This window comes from Anabrus simplex, chromosome 10 (assembly GCF_040414725.1).
Source record: "Anabrus simplex isolate iqAnaSimp1 chromosome 10, ASM4041472v1, whole genome shotgun sequence".
NCBI lineage: Eukaryota > Metazoa > Arthropoda > Insecta > Orthoptera > Tettigoniidae > Anabrus > Anabrus simplex.
In genome coordinates this window covers 1008444-1025463 of record NC_090274.1, presented here as the reverse complement: position 1 = coordinate 1025463, position 17020 = coordinate 1008444, and the positions used below count along the sequence as shown (strand labels likewise).

Sequence of the window (17020 nt, the reverse complement as noted above, 5' to 3'; positions counted from 1 at the left end):
GAGCCACTCTGATTGGCTGGAGTGAGCCTGACGTAGAACCTATAGAAATGAATTTACGAGGGAACTTATCTTCACTCGTTCTAACCATATTCAACAAATCGGGTGTCGATTCATGTAATGAGCTTTTTACGTCCATGACATTATTAAGATTCTTATCTTTGTTATAAATCTGATCCAAGAAAATACCGTATAATCTCGAATACCACCCGCCACCGAATAAGACCCGCACCCTTATTTTGAAAGAACAAAATTTAAAAAAAAGTGAAGTCAAAATTATTTACAATCTTTACTAACACACATCGAATGATCAGAAAATACAAATAAAAGTAAACAAACATAACCAGAACGATATCCAACGAGTTCAATAATAATAATCATCATCATCATCATCAGCACCAACTTTGGAACTTTCATCACCATCAACTTCGCACAAAATGTCATCGCTGCCATCCATAGCATTAGAAATGCTACATATCCTGAAGCTCTTCCGTATGAGGTCTCCAGGGACACAATTCCATGCCATCAAAATCCACAAACACAGCAGCTGAACTTCTGGGTGCTGAATGCGACCAGTTGGCGTCAGTGTGTGATTATCAGCCACCATCCATTCTGTATAGAGCTGTTTCAAGGATGCTTTAAATGGACGATTCACGCAGACATCCAGTGGCTGTAGCATAGATGTCATCCGGCCGGGAATGACTGCTAGGTCAGTTTTCCCATCCTTGATATGTTTCTTCACAGCGTCTGTTGTGTGGCCGCGGTAACTGTCGAGAAAAAGCAAGCTCTTCTGTCCGAATAATGCACCAGGGCGACGTTGCCAGACACACTTTACCCAGACTTCCACAAGTGAACTGTCCATCCAGTCAGAGTTCTGAGATCTGACGATAACACCAGCGAGTGTATTTTTAGGCAGCGTCTTTCGCTCGAGAACAATGTATGGCGGCAATTTGGTTCCGTCGGTGAGGATACACAACAATACCGTAGACCACTGTTTTTCATTACCACCTGTTTTAATGGTAACACTTTTCGCACCCTTAACATTCACAGTCCTGTCCACTGGCATTTCAAAGTAGACTGGCGTCTGATCTGCATTGCCAATTTGGGAAAGCAAATATGCATTTTCCTTCCACAACCGAATTATGTGACGCTGAAACGACAATAACTTCTCATCGTAGGCACCAGGAAGAGGCTGTGAAATTGAGGTATGTCTCTGTATGCTCAACCCATTTCTTTTACAAAAATTACAAACCCATCCTCGGCTTTCCTTAAACCCTTCTGATGAAAGTTCCTTTGCGATTTCTAATGCCTTTAGCCGACACATTTCGGTTGACACATCATATCCCAATTCCCACCTTTCTGTCACATATTTATAAAGTTTTTTTTTTTTTTTTTTCAATTTCTGGAAACTGTACACTCAGTCCACGAAAAGCTCTACGATCACCACTACATGTTTACAGCACATTTTTCTTCTTTCTCCAATTGCGAATACATGAACTCATCAATATCGCATTTCCTAAATTTCGGCTTCCCGAACTACCTTCAGTTTCCCATTCGCATTAAAAGATCGCAAACGCTTTGTGGAATTCATGTCGATACTCTGAGAACGTGCGTGAGACTGACGCCAAGCACAGAAGTAGCGTATACTGAAAGCGGAGAGAGCATTGTTGCCAAGCCGCGCCGGCGGTGATGCCCGATTTATGCGCATTCGGAAATATAAATTTCCCAAAATTTTAAATAAGACCTGCACCCAATTTTGGAGGCAATATTTTCGAAAAAACAGTGTGGGTGCTATTAGATATTATACGGTATATAAAGTTTCTAGTTCATTTAAGAATTTACCTTTTCTCATGTTCTTCATTACTGTTAAGTCCTCTTGTATCGAAGTGAACCAGTGCCCTGTCTTTAAATTTCAATCAATCACTACTGATCTGCATTTAGGGCAGTCGCCCAGGTGGCAGATTCCCTATCTGTTGTTTTCCTAGCCTTTTCTTAAATGATCGCCAAGAACGAATATGCCCCAATTTGTCCTCTTGAATTCCAGCTTTATCTTCATATTGTGATCTTTCCTACTTATAGAGACATCACTCAAACTTATTCCGTCTACTGATGTAATTCCACGCCATCTCTCCACTGACAGCTCGGAACATACCAACTTAATGTAGCTTTTTTCTTTTTTTTCCCCTACAAACATACAACTTAGTCAAGCAGCTCACCTCCTTTCTCCCAAGTCTTCCCAGCCCAAACTTTGCAACGTTATTCCTTTGTCGGAAATCACCCAGAACAAATCGAGCTGCTTTTCTTTGGATTTTTTCCAGTTCTTGGATCAAGTAATCCTGGTGAGGGTCCCATACACTAGAATCATACTCTAGTTGGGGTCTTACCAGAGACTTATATGCCCTCTCCTTTACATTCTTACTACAACCCCTAGGTACTTACAATGATCTCCAAAAGGAACTTTCACCCCATCAATGCAGTAATTAGAACTGAGAGGACTTTTCCTATTTGTGAAACTCACAACCTGACTTTTAACTACGTTTATCATCATACCATCGCCTACTGTCCATCTTACAACATTATTGAGGTCATTTTGCAGTTGCTCACAATCTTGTAACTTATTTATTACTCTGTACAGAATAACATCATCTGCAAACAGCCTTATCTCTGATTCCACTTCTTTACACACATCATTGATATATATAAGAAAACATAAAGGTCCAATAATACTGCCTTGAGGAATTTCCCTCTTAATTATTACAGGGTGAGATAAAGCTTCGCCTACTCTAATTCCCTGAGTTCTATTTTCTAGAAATATAACCACCCATTCAGTCACTCTTTTTTCTAGTCCAATAGCACTCACGTTTGCTACTAGTCTCACATGATCTACCCTATCAAATGCCTTAGATGGGTCAATCGCAACACAGTCCATCTGACCTCCTGAATACAGGATATCTGCTATATCTTGCTCGAATCCCACAAGTTGAGCTTCAGTGGAATAACCTCTTCTGAACCCAAACTGCCTTCTGTCAAACCAGTGACTAATTTTGCAAACATGTCTAATATAATCAGAAAGAATGCTTTCCCAAAGCTTAGATGAAATGCATGTCAAACTGACTGGCCTGTAATTTTCAGCTTTATGTCTATCACCCTTTCCTTTATACACAGAGGCTACTATAGCAAGTCTCCATTCATTTGGTATAGCTCCTTCATGCAAACAATAATCAAATAAGTACTTCAGATATGGTACAATATCCCAACCCATTGCCTTTAGTATATACCCAGAAATCTTATCAATTCCAGCTGTTTTTCTAGTTTTCAAATTTTGTACCTTACTGTAAATTTCATTGTTAACATAGATAAATTTTAATACTTCTTTAGTATTAGTTACCTCCTCTATCTGGACATTATCCTTGTAACCAAAAATATTTACAAATTGCTGCCTGAATACTTCTGCCTTTTGAAGATCCTTGCATACACACTCCCCTTGTTCATTAATGATTCCTGGAATGTCCTTCTTGGAACCTGTTTCTGCCTTAAAGTACCTATACATACCCTTCCATTTTTCACTAAAATTTGTATGACCACCAATTATGCTTGCCATCATGTTATCCTTAGCTGAATTCTTTGTTAGATTCTTTTTTTTTTTTTTTTTTTTTTTAAGTGAACAATTAGGCTCGTCTTCCTTAGTGAATTTCAAGTTGGGATCAACGTTATTTAAGCTCTCCAATATTTCATTACTTCTGGTGACTTCTTTATCTATAATTACAAACGTGTTGCCCACATATCTTAACCATAAATTTATACCTTTAATATTTGCTTTATTTTCGTGTGCTCAATTGTGTCCATAAAAATGTCAGCTAGGATGCCTGAAATTGGATATAACAGTTACGTGTACGAATAACACCTTCGAAATCCAAATCTGTAGAAAACCTACACAATCAATAGTAACCATAAATAGCTCATCATTACATAAACAAGCGTCCTCCTATAGCTTAATCTACAGAGCTCTAAGAATTCCTATGTCCCCTAAAAACTTAAAAATTGACTTAAACTACGTAAGAGATCTCGCAAGACTTAATGAATTTAAAGTTGAAATGGTCAATCGACTAATTAATAAAATTAAGAATAGGCTGTCCACAAATCTAGTGCCAGACAAAATAAAAAAAACTAATTAAGCCACTTTCACTTATAACCCAGCTATCCGCTAGATCGCAAATGTATTTCAGAAACATAATTCCAATTTAGCTTTTCGAATGACGAACATGAACCAGACCTTATTTTTTAATCATAATAAAGTCAATCATAACAAAAACCGACATACGGGGTCTGGAGTGTACAGATTGACATGCTCACAATGTGGATTTTCATATGTTGGACAGACCGGAGGAAGCTTTTTTTACAAGATATATGGAGATGAGTTATTTGTAAGGTTCAACCTATTCAATACTAATTATGTGCTGTATAGATGTTATTCACAACATTTATTTAACATGGGATCAGTTTCGACATTTAAATGTCATCATCAGCCATAAAACAAATCACAGACAAATGAGCAAGGATACATTAATTAAAACTGGTGGGACCATTAAACCTGAAGCGACTGGATTAAATGCGAGTAAACAAATTGAACTCCAACTCCAAGTTGATGGCTGAGGAATGAGAGTGAGAGAAAGGCGGTGATACTCAGCAGGAGTGTAAGGTTACTGCTATTATCATAGCAAAAACTACCAAGCATGCAACTTTAGGTGCGTTTATTACACTTTGGGTTGGGAGCTATACACACTCACCTGGTAACCCTTATGGTCACGCTGCCAGGCTGGTAACTTCTCCTGCTCTTCATGGAAGCTCCTCTCCGTGTTGGTAACATGTGCAGCGAGACAATACGAGTGGAAGTAGTGGTAGCACTGTGTCTTGGTAAAGTGGTCACCTTCCTTGAAACCGTACAAGCAGATGGCACACTGACATGATGGCAGATTACTGGCAGTAAGGTGCTCCTTCACAAGCTGCAAGGAGTAAACAACTGATTGACTCGGCAATTCAGAGTGCAAGCAAACTACTACATTCATTAAAGATCTGTGTTATCACTCTAAAAGGCAGGAGATTAAATTGAATCTTTTAGATCAAAGAAGCAGGTGGTGAACAAAGCAGAATGCGTAAGGTTTAACATCTACACCTATAATCAGTCACTGCCTCAAGGAAAGCAGGTGACTGTGTTATCACTGTCCAAGCCACCAGTTTCAAGACCTTTGAGTAGATGCTGTGTGAAGCTCTGAAAGAACTCACCATTTACAACAGGGAAAACCAAATCTGAGAAAAAATCAACAGACCTACAGTTTCCACATAAGGAAGAGGCAGGCAACTAGAAACTTACAAATTACATAGGAAAGCCTACCATTGGAATACTACATCTAGCAGTCACTCTAGATCGAGCTCTCATCTATAACAAGCTCTACTGTACCGTAATACCAAGCAGGAAGTGACTGTGCAGAAGCTGAAGGGCACAACATGGGGGTCACAGCCAAACAGAGTAATGATCTCTGCTCTGATGATGATGATTGTTGTTTAAAGGTGCCTAACATTTAGGTCATTGGTTGCTAATGGTACGAAATGAGATGAAATATTATTATTAATATATTTATTATTTGTCTATACATGAGATGAAATATAATGACAATTTAAAAATCCAAAATTCATCCACAGGCCAGAATGCAAAACTTGATGATGAAGAATGAATGAATGACTATGAATACAAAATAATCAGCCGATCCAACTCACAATATTAAAAGTTAAAAATAATTCCAAACTCAATCCACTGACTAGAATTAAATTTTTTTTTTTTGCTATTTGTTTTACGTTGCACCGATACAGATAGGTCTTATGGCGACGATGGGACAGGAAATGCCTAGGAATGGGAAGGAAGCGTCCGTGGCCTTAATTAAAGTACAGCCCCAGCATTTGCCTGGTGTGAAAATGGGAAACCACGGAAAACCATCTTCAGGGCTGCGGACAGTGGGGTTCGAACCCACTATCTCCCGAATACTGGATACTGGCCGCACTTAAGCGACTGCAGCTATCGAGCTCGGTAGAATTAAAAAAAAAAAAGAAGAAGAACAATGATTATGAATTTAAAACAAGTAGTGGATCCGACCTGCAATGCCCCACCTTCCCAGAAAGTAATTTAAAAACTACCTATACAATGACCAAGGGGGGATTGTTTCCAAAGCACAATCCCGAATCTATGATGCTTGTTGTCTAAAGCGGTCCAAATTTCACGTCAACGGCCCCTCATAACGGTACTAATCACAGGTAAAGCAGAACCATGGTTTTCCTTCTATAGTGCTACTAATCACAGGTAATGTGGACTCATGCTGTTTCTCGCATAGTGGAACTTATCACAAGTAATGTTGATCCATGGTACATCACACATAATGTCAACACAGATCCATGGTGTTCTTCATATAATGGTACTACTCCCATAATAATCCCCAGACCCAGCTGGAAGCCGTACCGGTTCGTGGCCGTTAGGTGGTAGCGATTATTGCTTTAAAAGGGAGCACAACCAGGCACTAATCGCAAGTAAAGTTCATCGCGTAATGGTGGTACTAAATTGGAACAATAAGTTAATTTATTGAATTCACCACCTAATCAATACAATAAGTTTTGTCTTAGTTGATTTACTTTGGCATGGTACATGTTTCGCCTTGAATTTAGGCATCATCAGCCATTATCTTAACCTTAAAATAAAATCAGGCACCTGATTTACATATACATGAAATAAAACAAATTGATATATACTTAGATAATCTCGAACACAGCAAGATTATCAATAACATCAACGGACTCTGTCTTTGGCATCGTTATGTCGATGGTACCATAGCAATCATAGATAAACAAATCAATAACAGTGATAACATTATCTTTCCTCAACAATTTGGATAACAACATTAAATTCACTAAAGAAGATGAAATCAATAGCTCTTTAAATTTCTTAGACATCAAAATTACATGATTATCAAACAAGTTCGACTTCCAAATATACAGAAAATCCACCTTTTCTCCAACAACCATAAAAAATGATTCTTTACATCCCAACTCGCATAAAAAAGCCACTTATCACAGTCTAATATATAGGGCATTAAAAATCCGTATGTCCTCCAGTAATTTAAAGAACGAATTACAATTCATTAAAGAAATAGCTAAATTCAACGGATTTAATACAGATATAATTGATAAAATCATCAACAAAACCAAATTAAAATTAGCTACAAATTTAACCCCATTGAAACCCGTCAAACCAAAATACGCTAAATTCACGTTTAATAACCGTGGTATTTATCCGATAACCAATTCACTAATGAAGCACGATGTAAAAATAGCCTATACAACAAAAAACACTAATCGTAATTTATTCTTTAATCATAACTCTATTAACATCACAGACAATAGTTACTCTGGATCAGGGATATACAGACTAAAATGCTCCACATGTAATTTCTCTTATGTTTGCCAAACTGGCCGCAGCTTCTCCACCAGATACGCCGAGCAATATAATGCACAAAGACATAACAAATTTTCCGCAAAGGCCAACCACATGAGGGACACAGGACATAAATTTACTACAATAGAACAAGACCTTCATATCCTCAAGAAAGTCGATAAAAGTAAACTTATGACTGAGTATGAAAATTTATTCATTTTCCTTGACCAACATTTCAACAAAGATAAGAACTTAAATGACATCATTGATAAAAAAAGCCCCTTGTACGAACAGACTTTATGTCTATTACAAGAATCAATTCCCCTCACCAATATATTCTTAAAGTTTTCAACCTCAAATCAATAAGCCCTCCTACCTCCTCTACAACTAATACACTCCCCTCCCTTCCCCTCACCACCAGTACCTCTAATTCAAATGCAACCAATAGACCCTTAGCCACACCCACTGTAATATCGCTCCCTCCAACGGCATCTCACCGTTACAATACGCGCAGCAATACACTTCCCTCTATCTCTCCTGCCAATAGTAGCTCCCCTCCAAGTACTACAAACAAGCCCATAGTCACGCCTTCGCAAACAGTTCCACCTCCAACTCAAACATACAGCTATAACACTCTGAGTAAGAAGCCGACAGTCGACAACGTTCAGTTAATAATGTAACAAATTACCCTCACCATCGTCTAATGGTAAGTGTTCACAATTTCCACTTAAACATTTCATTACTATTTTTTCACTCAATTAACACCACGCTTCTGGTTTCCTTTTATAGATTCAACTAGAATGTCAAACAACCCACATTCTTAACATCATTGTTGCATCGCATTCAAATTGAGATGGTCAATAAAGGTCCTATTTAAACATCGTTCTTCAACTTCGTATTTTTTTATCAAACTGAACCACATCACCATATGCCATCGACTTTCGACTTATCTCTTGTAAACAAATAATTGCTCGTCACTTGACCATATCTCATTATTATTTTATTCTACATTATTTATTAAATACGATTTTTATCGTCATTTTCGTTGTAACCACTGGTCGCCCAACATAATTTTTTAGCAATCCTATCTCTCGTTCATGACAGACTGTTGCTTTGTTCATTTTAATTATAATAGAAGCCTTCTAATGTCAATATCACTACCACTTTCACCAACTGTATATTTCCTCACTCATTGTAACATCTTTAAAACCAGCATTACAAGTCTCTTACCATATGTTAATTTTAGTTCAAGTCTCTCCAAGGTTTTTTAAAAAAAATTGTTTTATTTCATGTATATGTAAATCAGGTGCCTGATTTTATTTTAAGGTTAAGATAATGGCTGATGATGCCTAAATTCAAGGCGAAACACGTACTATTTTAGTTAACATGCCAAAGTAAATCAACTAAGACAAAACTTATTGTATTGATTAGGTGGTGAATTCAATAAATTAACTTATTGTTCCAATCAAGTATCATCAATTCGGATCAAGAATGATATTTATCACATATAATGGTGGTACTAGTCGCAAGTAACGTGTTCTGCATGTAATGATACTATTCGCAAGTAGCCTCATGCTTCTAATGTCATCATTCCTTGCTCGCCCCTTTTAATTGCCTATTACGACAAGCAGGGGATACCGTGGGTATATTCTTTGTCTACATCCCCCACCCAAGAGAGAGAGAGAGAGAGAGAGAGAGAGGGGGGGGGGGGGGGAAGAAAAAAAAGAAGGGATCCGACACTTAGGAAAATGAAGTACCGGACAAAGAAAGACAAGGGCCACGAAGGGCGTGAACCTGAAGCAGGTACAGGTACAGGTCGGGGTCGGAAAAGAACAAGAGTTCAACAAGGAAGGTCAGACAGGGTAGATGAAAGTGAGGAGCCTGGCACAAGTAACTGGAAGAAATGCCAGGACCCCGCGATCGCAAACCCACGCTCCAAACTTGAGAGCCACTGGGGCCCTTTTTAGTCGCCTCTTACGACAGGCAGGGGATACCGTGGGTGTATTCTTTGTCTGCATCCCTCAACCAAAGGGGGTGAAATCTGGAACTTATCTTAATGAAGCCCTACTTTGTCTCCAATGCAGCATACACTGTGAGGTATCTGAAAAAAAACCTTGAATCCAACCGGCTGATCCTCCATTACATCAGGTAAATGACATGCTGCACTTACCCTAGTATTGTTATTCTTATAAGTATTATGGAACTACATACGGCGCTGAAAGGTTAGTACTTATAGTACTAGGAGAGGCGTGACATAATTCCATTCTACATTGTTCTATGCAATTCAATCTTAAATCTCGAATTATGGTTTAAAAAGTATGCATTATTTTGACAATGCTTTTTTAGCTTCCAAAAGATTCAATTATTAACAACAGTCTGTACAATGATTCTCTTAATAAGCCTTAGGGCTTAGGATTTTTTTTTTTTTTTTTTTTTTTTTTTTACAATTTATTTACGTCGCACAGACGCAGATAGATCTTATGGTGATGACGGGATTGGGGAGGCCTAGGAGTCGGAAGGAAGCAGCCGTGTCCTTAATTAAGGTACAGCCCCAACATTTGCCTGGTGTGAAAAAGGGATACCACGGAAAACCATCTTCAGGGCTGCCGAGAGTGGGGTTCGAACCAACTACCTCCCGGATGCAAGCTCAAAGCTGTACACCCCTAACCGCACGACCAATTCGCCTGATTAGGATAGTGTAGGCATCTCAGCGTTTCCTTCTGGCTAAGCGACACTAGGACGCCCAAAGTCAAGAGTCCTTCATTTTTCCCCTCCTTTCATGACTTGGTAATTTTCTCTACTACTACTACTACTACTACTAAATGTTTTCCTTCTCATTTCAATGATATAACAATATTTCCACGTCAACAATGCTCGCTCTTGATCGACTTGGCAATGAAGAACTAAATCAATGAATACCTCCATTATTAAAGCTCGTACATTGAAAATCTATCAGATATAATCAAATGGAAATCATATTTGCTATAATTATTGTCATGTACACTTTCCAGATGGAAATATTTGAAAGTTCCTGAAAAAAATATGATAATCGTGAATATCCAAGTTATTATTCCTTGTACAGTAAGAGAAACATAAAAGTTGGAAATTATACAGATGAGCCATTACATTATGAACACGTACCTAATATTAGGTAAAACCACCTTTTGCCCGATGAATCGTGGCCACTCGAGCAGAAGGTATTCTGGGATCTCTGGTATCACAAGCACAACAGCAGGTCCTCCAGTTGGCGTACACTACTGGATTTGATGTAGCACAAACCCGCTTCTGTAAGCTGAACCACAAATGTTGAATGGGGTTCATATCGGGGCTATTTGGGGGCCACGGCATTGAAGCAAATTCACTCTAGTGTTCCTCGAACGAGTCCTTCACAATTCTGGCACTGTGGCATAGTGCATTGTCCTTTTGGAAATGGTCATCATCATCAAGGACATAAATGGATGGAGGTGGTTCCCAGTAATGACCAGATACTGGATAGCTGTTCGGGACTGGTGTACACGAATAATGTGTCCTGGTGTATTCCATGAAAACATCATCCAGATAACCACAATTCCACCAGCAGCCTGTCACTGCCTGACCGTGGAACCACGCGCCATAGCCTCTGATGGAAATCGGTGTACAGGTACTTGGCCGTCGACATTATGAACAAGGAATCTAGATTTATCGGACCATACGACCAATTTCTAATCATCCACGGTCCAGTGGTGATGACTGTGTGGCGCTGCTTTTGGTGGAATGCAGTCAGTATTGGTGTACAACTGAATCGTTGACTCTGCAGTTCCATGCGCAATAGTGTTCGATGAGTAAGGACCTTACAATGCATACCAAGATCATGGTTTACCATGCTGTCATCATATCAACACTGCTTTATGGTTGTGAAACTTGGACCCTCTACCGTCAGGATATCAAAAAGCTAGAGCACTTCCATCTGTAAAACTTAGATCCATCTTGAACATCAAATGGGAGGACGGGGTCACCAACCTTGCAGTCCTTGAGAAAGCGCATTCTATAAGCATTGAGGCTACCAAAATTGGTCACCGTCTCAGATGGATAGGGCATGTCCGTCGCACGAGTGAAACCTGGCTTCCTTGTCAATTCCTGCTCTGGCACACGACTTCATGGAGCCCCTTTGAGGCAAATAAAGGATCACCTAAAGCATACTATGAAAAGAGCTGGAATTAACACTTAATTCTGGGATACACTTGCTGAGAATCGTACACTTTGGTGCCACACTGTTTCTATATCAGTTATGGTGTTTGAAGATGAACGATAATGATGTGAAGAGGATAAACGACAAACACGGAAGCTCCATCAAGCTCAGCCCTGCCCTCCGCCAACCATTCCATGTGATCTGTGTAGACGTATGTTTCATGCCAAGATTGGGCTACTAAGTCATATGAAACATTCACAAAGCACTGTGTAAACTGCTGAAGAATACAAGAGTTGCAGCCGGCGCTGAGTGTTCGATGAACAGTGTGCTGGGAAACGCTGGCCTGGTCATCACTGCTGTACCTGTTGGTAATTACTTGAACTGTGGCTCTGCAGTCCCTCCTAACAATGCATGATGGCCTCAGCTGGCCTCTGGCACCAATGAGCTGATGTGGACGTATGGCCGGACAATGCGTCACTGTTTGCCCATCATTCCAGTACTTTCGATACAGGCTCACAACTGCGGCACAAGATCAGCCTGCAAACTGTGCTGTTTAGGAGAAGCTGGTACCAAGGTGCCGTGCCATCCCAATTTGCCCTCTATTGAGCGTGGAGAGATCGGCCACGTTTCCATTCTGATACCGGACACACTATTAATGACAAGCTTGCAGACCTGTCCTATTAAACCACTCTACCAGTGTTGTCACGTGTTACTCTCCCTGCCCTAGGTGCGCTACAAGTTCCCAGGTCAGAGCGGTCATATCAGAACTTTATCGTGCACAGGTTTTCAATCTATAAATATAAAATAAGAGTTTTGTCTGTACACTGTTCAGACTCTAAAAGGGATGGTATTTCTGTATTGGTCATGTCCACAGTAACAACGAAATGCACTTTTTAATTTTCTGTCATCTCTGTCTGTTTGTATGTTCGCGTATCATGAGAAAAGGGCTGGTATCTAAACTCTGCGAATGAGGTACTACAATCTAGGTTATACATTTTTTTAATTCATGCTGAATGAAATGGTAGTTTAGGGGAAAAGCCCAAAATTTAATTCTCAAATATCTATGTTATTAGTAGTCCTATTGATAAATACTACGTAACTAAAGTTATATAGAACTAAATTTTCAATAATTTATGTCTTATACGTTTTTACCATTCCAGCTATGATAGGAATATTCATGAATTTCGATTTTTAAAGTTGGGGAAAAAGGCACTACAGTTTAGGCTATAAATAATTTTATTCTCATTGAATGAAGTATTAGTTTAGGAGAAGGTGTCTAAAATTAAATTTTTAATTACCTATGTTATTGGTCCTATCATAAAGTACTATATAAAAAAATTGTAGAGGATACAATTTGCAATCATTTATGTCTTATACAGTTTTACAGTATGATAACAGAATTTGGACTTTTGTTACTTAGTCCATATCAACGCTAACATGGAAATATTGTTCAATTGTATTAACTGACGTTCAACCATGTGGTCAGCGGTCCATATCGACAAGGAAAATTGTGAACAAGAGGGAAAAAAATGTAGTAACTTGAAGAATCAGACAAGGGGGAGTCATGAAGGAAGGACTCCCTTTACATTCGATGTTTTAAAATCACAGAGTCGGAAGAAAACTAAATGTGAAGGCCTACAATATTGAAATCTCATAAAACAGATCAATAACATGATATAGATGTTGATTCCCATAGGGAATCAGAAATATTTGTTCCAAATGAGTAAATTTATAATACCAATATAAATGGTCCGTTATTGGACATTATAAATTTTCCAGCTAACTCATTCCTGGTTGCCAGCCTAGGCAAATTTATAATATCCAATAACGGACCATTTATATTGGTATTACAAATTTACTCATCTGGAACAAATATTTCTGATTCCCTATGGGAATCAACATCTATATCATCTGAAGGCCAAGCAGGCATCAATTTTGGTGGTGAGACGGAGTCTCTCATAGTGCATTGGCACTGCCGGTGGCTACAATTAGTCTATGCAGTGGCCTCCATGGTATGCACTAGCCATGCGTCTTGGTAGGTGTGCTAGGTACCAACTGATGAGCCCATCCTAGCACACGGGGGCGAAACGCTGGCAACCACGAATGAGTTAGCTGGAAAATTTTAGATGTCCAATAACGGACCATTTATATTAGTAAGATCAATAACATTACATTGACTATTGATGTGATGCAATTTGTCTTTTCTGTTGCCACTCATCTCCGACATATGGTATTACTGCTGTGTCTCGAATAAAACAACATGCCTGAATATTGGCGGAAAATAGCTGGGGAGTTAAATAACTTTGCACGTGCTGTGTGATTGTCCCGTCAACGACGGATACTACGACTAGTATTAATGGAGAAATTCGACATATCCCATTTTCATGATATGGGTAAGAAAGCTTGATATATAACTGAAATTCCTTTATCTAGACTCACCATCCAGCTGTAAGAGCTTCCATTTTAAGACATTACTTAATATCACTACCATATAGATATATCCCTGCCTTAACACAGTAAAACTACTAACTAGTTCACAAAAAGAGAGGTTAGGAATCCAACTTGGCGTGGCACACACGACACAGCACACCACACAAGGCTAAATGTAATTTAAAAACCTTTCAGTCCGTCGAGCATACACGTTAAATATATGCTATAACATACCTGTATGAAGAACCACATTATTACTCAAGGAAGAAAAATACACACTATACTATAGAGGTCAGGCTAATGACAAGAACATGATAGAATATGACACTATACTATAGAGGTCAGGCTAGTGACAAGAACATGATAGAATATGAGATATGTCCAGCCAATGGCAAGACCAGTGGTCTGGATTTGTTAGTCTGGCAAGTGATAAGACCATTGATCTGGACTGGTTAGGTTTAGCAAGAGACAAGTTCATTAGGCTGGACTGGTTAGGTCCTGGGGTCTGGGGGAGCGCGTTAACACCCCACAGGCCACTAGTATCCCCTGTAACAGTATTGGCTAGTGTCAAGATCATTGAATAGTTATGGCGTGGATACTGCAACTGCATCCAGCACACACCATGACACGGCACTTTCAAACTCCTTGCTTTCATTATTTTTGCGGAATGTGCTAACTGGGCCACACATAATGCAAACTCTATTGGAGACAATAGGAACTGCCCCGCAACCAATAGAACACAGGAAATGGTCACATTTCAGAGTGACACTGTGTCGGTTTTAATTTTTCTATATAAGATATGATACTTTCAGGGGCAGGTTGGTGGGTCCCTGGCAAGCATAAAGGAAGGATCTCTCCTCTCATCTACTTAAGGCATCTTTCCCCATAATTTTTGCATGATTTTCACCTTCCCAAAAAATGTAAACGAGCTGGTAAAGTGTAATCTCTTAACACATTTGCCACCCAGGAAACGGTAAGTAATGAACTAAGTGGACACTGTATATGATCCCTTTGGTGTATAATTTGCAATGAAAACTCTGCACTATTATTAAAAATGTCTTATTTACAGTTACTTCTTACAATACGTGGTGAGTGAATTCAATAACTAGAGATAAAATTCAACAATCCAAAAGGAAAGAAATGAATAATATTTAAAGTAGTCAAAACTAGTTCAAGCGTTCTATAACAATTTTTGAGTACCATGGTACAACAGTTAACCATTCACCCTGCAAAGAATGCATTTGTGGGTTACGGTACACAAGCCGACCATCACCAGTTCACTTGTAGGCGCCGTCAAGTGCTATTAGATATATTCATTAGGGTACAAGGAAGAAGAAGAGGTGCAAAAATACTGGGTTTTTGTACTGTTACCTGATATATACGACATTGAAGAGTGCACTTTATATGACTAGGAGAGCACATTGCATGCATTTCTACTATTAATAATGATAACATTTTTGAAGCATGTTGGCATTAGGGCCTATACCATTTAACCATAAATCATTGAACAGACATAAGTCATCTCAGGAAGAAGGCAAATTAAGAGATGGTAACAAAACAAATCTGGTCATTATACACACCTCAATCAACTCGTAGATAACAGGTTGACCACAGAAATCCGAGCACTTCTCTTTTACTTCACGAGTGATTTTATCTAAAACAGAGTCGTCTAATCCTCTGGGATTACGTAGGTGTACAGTGGGTACAGAATCTGGGTATCCAGGTGGTAATTCTACCACTAACGTGATGCGTACATACTGATGAACAGCATCATGTGCAGTAGAAGGGTACAGTACAATCTCGACTGCACTGGGGCACCCACTGAAAAAAAAAAAAAAAAGATTCGCTTTTTAATAAGGGAATCTTGAGTCACTACTACTGTCAATATTACTGGCATTTATATAGGCTAATTCACTTCAGACTGGTAATAAAAAAGCAACACCACAATAACAGAAGATTATACAATTACACCAAAATTCAACGTACAAATGTTCGTCATTTAACATGAAATACGGTGAGTGCAAAACAATAATTTTCATCGCCATTTCCACCACAATCTTCCATGTCAACTGCGTATGTGACTACACTAAAATCAAAAATTAAAGATCTACCACTAAACACACGAACTTACCAAAAATAAAAGAAAATTAACTCAAGACTGTTACCTCATAACTAGGGTGTAGTAACAGCTGAACCTAAATGACAACAAAGAATATTTGGTACAAATACTAACTATAACAATGATCACACTTGCCTTTCACTAGTTTTCACCGCAAGTTCGTCCATTAATATAGCCTTCAAAGCTTCTACTTCATCGACGACTCTGAAAAATTGAACAAAACATCATTTTAATGATAGAAGTTACAGAAGATGCAATTGAACAGGTGAAGTTAAAGGAGAACTTACAATCTTTTGCACCTACCTTTCATCTAGATCAGTGGACATTTTGCTTATTGTTTTAATAAGCGTCCAGTCGATAAATAATTATTTTTTCAACAAATCAGCGAAGATCTCTCGGAGGATGCAAGCTGTCAATACAAGTTGAAAGGTTCGTTCTATGGAAGGGCGTAGAGGTGCCCACTCCACTGTTCTGGTTCTAGAAATACGAATTTTGGTGGGTGGCGCTATCTATTTATGTTCCATATAATCAATAAATAGGCAGTCTGCTCTAAACGTCTTTGAACTACACGGGTAACCAACCTCGAATCGTCGAATACAGTCCGAGAGACCCAACCTCGAACTGCCGCGCCAGGTTCAAACAGTCGTAAAAGAATCCGAAGTAAAGGTACTGACCGCTATCCTCTTGGCTGATGGCTAATAAATATGGTCAGTATTGCGTATAATCATGTTTAATTCGTTCCTTTGTTTTAAGTAGAAAAACAGCAGTGAAGTTAATACCGGTACCATTCTTGTAATGATATTAACTCTTTGTTTGTAGTCAACTGTTC

At 38.9% G+C, this 17020-nt stretch overlaps 1 protein-coding gene across 1 annotated transcript in view; it reads right to left on the bottom strand.

Annotated features, from left to right (window-relative positions):
• Positions 1–16650, bottom strand: part of LOC136882430 (E3 ubiquitin-protein ligase RNF25) — a 36862-nt gene extending 20212 nt beyond the window's left edge. The window contains exons 1-4 of the mRNA XM_067155074.2: positions 16495–16650; positions 16327–16395; positions 15653–15893; positions 4785–5000 (exon numbers count right to left, since the gene is read on the bottom strand). Of these exons, the coding sequence (XP_067011175.1) occupies positions 4785–5000; positions 15653–15893; positions 16327–16395; positions 16495–16517 (549 nt within the window). The 5' untranslated portion in view covers positions 16518–16650. The remainder of the gene's footprint in view (positions 1–4784; positions 5001–15652; positions 15894–16326; positions 16396–16494) is intronic.
• Between the last annotated feature and the right edge of the window lie 370 nt (positions 16651–17020).